Source organism: Alligator sinensis, unplaced genomic scaffold (genome assembly GCF_000455745.1).
Source record: "Alligator sinensis unplaced genomic scaffold, ASM45574v1 scaffold113_1, whole genome shotgun sequence".
NCBI classification, from domain to species: domain Eukaryota; kingdom Metazoa; phylum Chordata; order Crocodylia; family Alligatoridae; genus Alligator; species Alligator sinensis.
Window position 1 is genome coordinate 276,354 of NW_005842918.1, and position 5,737 is coordinate 282,090.

Here is a 5,737-nt window from a genome sequence, read left to right on the forward strand (position 1 = left end):
TGGCTCCCCTGCAAAGCTTCCAGAGACTCATTGAGCACGTCTGAATCAGCTCAGGCATCTATCAGTCCCTGCATGCCCCCTCTGATGGCTGCTATGATGGCCTTTATATATCCATGGTGCATCCACACCTTGAATACTGCACCAAGTCTGGTCCCCGCACCTCCAAAAGGAAGAGCTAGAGAAGGTCCAGAGAAGGGCAACAAGGGCGATAATGCTATGAAGGGGTTTGCATATGAGGAGAGACTAACAAGGCCAGGCTCATTCAGGTTAGGAGAGAGTCACTTGGGGGCAGGGACAGAAGGGTTTCCAAAATGTTGAAGGGTGAAGGGAAAGTCATTAAGGATTTATTACTGCCTGTGTCTCCCCAGACAAGAACGATGGGTCATGGCATGAAACTAGGAGGTTGTCGGTTGATAACCAACACCAGGCAGGTCTTTGTCACCTGGTGTGGAAGGAAAAGCTGGGACTTGTGGCCACCAGATGTGGTGGAAGGTGAGAGTGTAGCCAGATCCACCAAGGGATTGGACCCATTCTTGGAGAAAGGGGCACTGGTTGCTATTGAGCCTAGGAGAAGTGCCCGGCCTCTGAATCTGAGTTTCAGTGCTGGAGGCTGCAAGGGGGAGAAACCCAGCTCAGACTCAGCTCACTCTCCCTTGCAGCCTTTGCTCTCTGCCACCATGGGACATAGGAGCCTGGGCAAGATGTACATGTGGTCTGAGCCAGGACATGGCAGCTATTCTGTTCTCTCTTTCCTGCTCTGAGCCAGGTACCTACAAGCCCGACAGAGGGGCAGCATGACCAGAACTGTCTCAACCCAGCAAAGCCAGTTTGAACTCAATACATAAGTGTAGTGATGCCTGTGCTCTGCTATGGGGATGTCCCAGGCTTCTGGGTTTTGCTGGTTCTCCCCTTCCCCCCTTTCTGCTCCATGTATCAGGGGCATTGGGTGTTGGCTGCAGCCCTGGCTAGGGATGGGGACTGGGCTGTGCCAATGCTCCTGCTGGGACTCAATCCCAGAGGTTCCTGTCTAGAGGGTCTTTCCCCTCTGCTCAGGGTCAGATTTATGCCAGATTTGGGGTCAGGAAGGAATTTCCCCTCTTGGTCAGAGTAGTACAGACTTGTGCGGCGGGGGGGGGGGGGGGGGGGTTTTTTGTTGGGAGGGGGGGGGGGGGTGTTTTCTTCGGTAGCAGGGGCACAGCCTCTACCTGGGATCTCTTGAGTATATGCTAACAACTTCCTACTAAAGCAGGATGTTGACTGCCAGGGCCCCCCTGCTTTCCCTGTGGCAGGTTCAGGTGGGACATCTGGTGTCGTGTCGGGGATGATGGTAGTTTTATGAAGAGTTTAGGCTATGGATTTGTCTGGGATGGTTTGGACAGGGCTGATTTGGCCTCGGGCAGGGGGTTGGAGTAGATGTAAATGCTGGGGGTTCCTTTCAGCCCCAGTTGTTTACAACTCTATGACTGTGACTCGTTGACTTCTGGAGGTTCCTTTCACTCCAACTACTCCATGACTCAATGACTTCTGGAGATCCCTTCTAGCCCGACTTCTCCATAATCTCTGGAGGTCCCTTCCATTTCCAACTTATCTATGAGTCTTTGATTTTAAGACACTCACCACAGGGAGCTGATCTCCAGCTGTCCACAGCCACCCCAGCGGCCTGGCAGGCAGCGGCATAGGCTGCAATGATCTGGCACATCACGTCTGACTGCCCCCCATAGTAGCAGTAGTCATACACGCAGTCCTGGAAGTAGACTTCAGGATCCACCTTGGCATGGCACACGCTGAAGGGGCCATCTGTGTTGAGGATTGTCCCGCACTCCCCCTTAAGTATTCTCTGCTTCTTCTCCAGTAATGCATGACGGGGACATGGTAACACATCAGGCTCAGTGCACCCTGGGGTCTCCACTGCCCTCCAGCTCCATCCAAAAGCTTTGGGGCTTGGTGCTGCCCTGCCATCCTTCATGATGAAGTCATCGCCTTGGTCTCCATTGAAGTTCCCACAGAGTCCACACACCGCGCCCACATAGGTGCTGGGCACAGTAACAGCCACTCGGCTCTGCCAGTCAAAGGTGACACTGAGGCCAAAGTCAGCCTGGACTGCAGCCTCTTGCCCCCTCCTGAACATGATGATTTTGTCCCCATCAGTGCTGTAGGGCAGGTTGGTCAACAAGCCATTCACCTGAGAACAAGGGTAGAGGGGTTGGAGAGATTGGCACCTAGAGCCAGAACTTGGTTGGAGGCACCAGCACTGGAATACAGTCACTTCTGGGGCATGAAATCTACACATACGCGTGCACACACACAGACACACACACATAATAGTAATCTATATGCATATATGAATATAGAAATCATAATATGTTATATTCATAATAACATACATTAAGAATATATTAAAATAAATCAAAAAATGCTGTTTCTTTAGTCCTTAAAATTAACTTTGGTCATTACAGTTAGAAGCACGTCTCTTTCAGACTCATGAAACAAAGTCTGTTCTTCCTGAGCATCTGGGCAGTGCCTCCAATGTTTCACTGGAAGTTATTTCCACCCCCCATATTGATGTTTCCCTAAGTGAATGTTTCCACACCTGAGTTAATGCTTTTAGTTAGAGTTAAAACCAGCTGGTGATGCTGTGAAATAGGAAGTATGTTAAGAGGGGCAGTGGTTAGCAGTATTGCAGAAGAAAGAACTGCTTGATTAGTGGAATATCAATAACTTTAAAAAATGTGGGGAAGTTCGTTAACACCTGTGGAGGGAAGAGATGAGCAGGAATCGGAGAGATTGTAATAAGCCAGGAAGTCAATTGACTGCTGCCTGAGAAGAAATGATGCTGCCCTTTCTATGCAGTTGGTTTTAAACTTTGAGTGAGCATGAATAGAAGAGTTGGGGGTGGTGGTAGTGGTGAAACTGCACCTCTGCACATGCCCCGGATCAGCCCCCCCCATCCCCTTCATGATTTTCTAGACCTCTTTTCTATCCCCCCTTCAGCCTTCACCTTTCTAAATGGAAGAGTCCCAGCTTTTTTAGTCTCTCATGGTCTGGCAGCTACTTCAGGTCCCTCATCATCTTCATTGCCCTTCTCCATACCTTTTCTAACTCTGCTATATTCCATTGCTTCAACTGCAATCCTGTTTCATAATGAAAATAGCTGCAGAACTCTGAATCATTCTGCACCTTCCACCCAGGCGGTTGCAGAGCTAGAACCCCATGGGGAACCATGAACCAGTATTTTGATTGCCAGGCAAAACCTATCAGCTTTAGATTCTTTACACTGGAAAACTCCCTCTGCTTATCCCTCTCAGCTCTGCTTGTGATGGGAGCAGGAGGGAGAAAAGGTGTGATGACAAGTGAAGGAGAGACATGGGGTAATGACTGAAACCAGGAAGAGGCAATGCTGAGACACCCATTGAAGTGGTGACCAAGAACAGAGCTATGGTTGAACTTACCAGGACCCTTCCAGGATGCTCACGACTGATGGTGATGTTGATCCCATAGACTCTGACCTCCACTACTTTGGTGAAGGACAAGGTTGGGAATCCTCGGTTGTCATTCTGGACCAAGACCTGGAAGTCCACCAGGTCTCTAGACTTTTTGCACAGCCCAGCAAGCTGATACAGGCAGCTGCCCTGGAAATCAAACCTCTTCCCATCAAAGGTGATGTAGTGTGGGTCCCCAACTGATGTGCAGGTGGTGTAGTTGGCAGGATAGCAGTCCTGGATTCCCTTATCCACCCGGCACTCCTCCCCAATTTTGCAGGTCTTCTCCTGGCAGCTCACACGCCGGGTCTGTGGGTCGCAGAGGCAGCGTTGGCTGCAGGCCCCATCCCCCCAAAACTCTTCTCCAGAGCTGTAGAGACGCCCCTCAAACTCACAGCCGCAGCTGGCCTGGGGGATGCACTTTCCAGCGTCCAGCACAAAGCCCGCCTGACACTCACAGGTCTCCACACAGGGCAAGTTGCAGTTCTTTGGGGCTGCCTGGTCATTGCAAGTGATGGGACAGGCCGATCCACAGGCTCGGTACTGGCTGTTTGCTGGGCAAGGCAAGGCTGTGGCAGGGAGGGAGAGAGAGCAGGGTTAAAGGGAGGAAGTGTTGGGCCATGAGCACAGCATAGCTAGGTATGGAGCCACAGAGACAGAACTGGGTACTTTCCAGGAGAGTTACCTCCAGTGGTGTCCCTGCACCACCAGGAACTACTCATCCAAGGCACTAAAGATGACACCATGTCTGAGGATGGGAACTAGGCTGTGGAAATGCTCCTGTTAGGACTCATCCATGGAGGTTCTTGGCTAGAGGGTATTTCCCCTCCTCTCAGGCTCACACTGATGCCAGATTTGGAGTCAGGAAGGAATTTTATCCCTTGGTCAGGTTGGTATGGACTTGGTTGGGGGCGGGTTTTCCTTCCTCTATGCCAGGGACACAGCCTCTGCCTGGGATCTCTTGAGTGTATCTTAACAACCTGTTACAGCAGAGGACGTTGGCTGCTGTGGTCCCCCAGTTTTTTTGGTGTCAGGACTGGGTGTGATGCTTGACTAAGATTCGGTGACCTCTAAAGGTCCCTTCCAGCCCGACTTTTCAGCCTCTCCTCACAAGTCATGTGCCCCAGCCCCCAAAACATTTTTGTTGGACTTACTCCAATTTGTCCACATCCTTTCTGAAATGTGGGCCCAAAACTAGACATGTGGCCTCCCCAGTGCCGAACAGAGAGGAAGAATCACTTCCCTTGATCTGCTGGCAATGCTTTTACTAATGAAGCCCAGGATGCCCTTAGCCTTCTTTTCAACCCATAAGGCTTCCCTGGGGACAAGATTCTACCACTCCAGGTGACCAGCAATGCCCCAACCTCCCATCTTGGGGCTATCATATCCCAGGCCCCTTCAATAGCATATACTCACGGCAGCCTGTGAGTGTCCGCCAGTTCCCTAAGGTGACTCCCTCTGCCTGGCAGGCATCAACATAGGTCTTCAGTGCCTGGCACAGCACCTCCTGGGTCCCACCCATCATGCACATGTCATAGACACAGTTGCCTACGTAAACCCTTGGGTTGATAATCTTGTGGCACTGGGCAAAGGGGCCACCTGCCTCTTTCCTGAGCCAGCCACAGAAGGTTGTGGCTTCATACTTGTTGGTCAGGTGCAGGGGGCAGGTCTTGCAGATGCCATTGCAGTCATCCCAGCAGAAACGGTCTCCATCTGCCACCTTCCAGCTCCCCCCAAACTCCACAGGACCGGAAGCCAGGGTGCCGGCTGAGGTGGTGAAGTCATCTGAGGGGTTCCCATTGTAGTTGCCCAACAAGCCACACAGGTTCTCAGCAAAGCTGCTGGAGATTTTCACCAAAATGTAGGAGTTCCAGTCATAGGAGACCCACAGGGAGAAGTCAGTCTCGATGACCACAGAGGCTCCACTCTGGTATGCCCGGATTTTGCCCCCAAGCAGGGAGATGGGGAGGTTGGAACGCTGGTTGTTCACCTGGAAAGGAAGCAAGAAGTGATTATCATCAGTCTTCAGAGGTTCCCCCTTTGCCTCTTATCTATTCCCACCTGTGAGGACTTTCTTAAAGGCCCAAGGGAAGCCAAGATGTACTGACTCAAGTTGCAGCAAAGGAAGTTTAGGTTGGATATTAGGAAATACTCATAGTTTCATAGTTTCATAGTAGCTAGGGTCAGGAGGGACCTGAACAGATCATCTTGCCTGACCCCCTGCCACAGGCAGGAATGAATGCTGGGTTCACAAGACC

At 51.3% G+C, this 5,737-nt stretch overlaps 1 protein-coding gene across 1 annotated transcript in view; it reads right to left on the reverse strand.

Annotated features, from left to right (window-relative positions):
* LOC106722969 (IgGFc-binding protein-like) overlaps nucleotides 1-5,737 on the reverse strand; it is a 15,078-nt gene that overhangs the window by 4,687 nt on the left and 4,654 nt on the right. The window contains exons 5-7 of the mRNA XM_014525955.2: nucleotides 4,896-5,469; nucleotides 3,450-4,048; nucleotides 1,618-2,182 (exon numbers count right to left, since the gene is read on the reverse strand). Coding sequence (XP_014381441.2) covers nucleotides 1,618-2,182; nucleotides 3,450-4,048; nucleotides 4,896-5,469 — 1,738 coding nt within the window. The remainder of the gene's footprint in view (nucleotides 1-1,617; nucleotides 2,183-3,449; nucleotides 4,049-4,895; nucleotides 5,470-5,737) is intronic.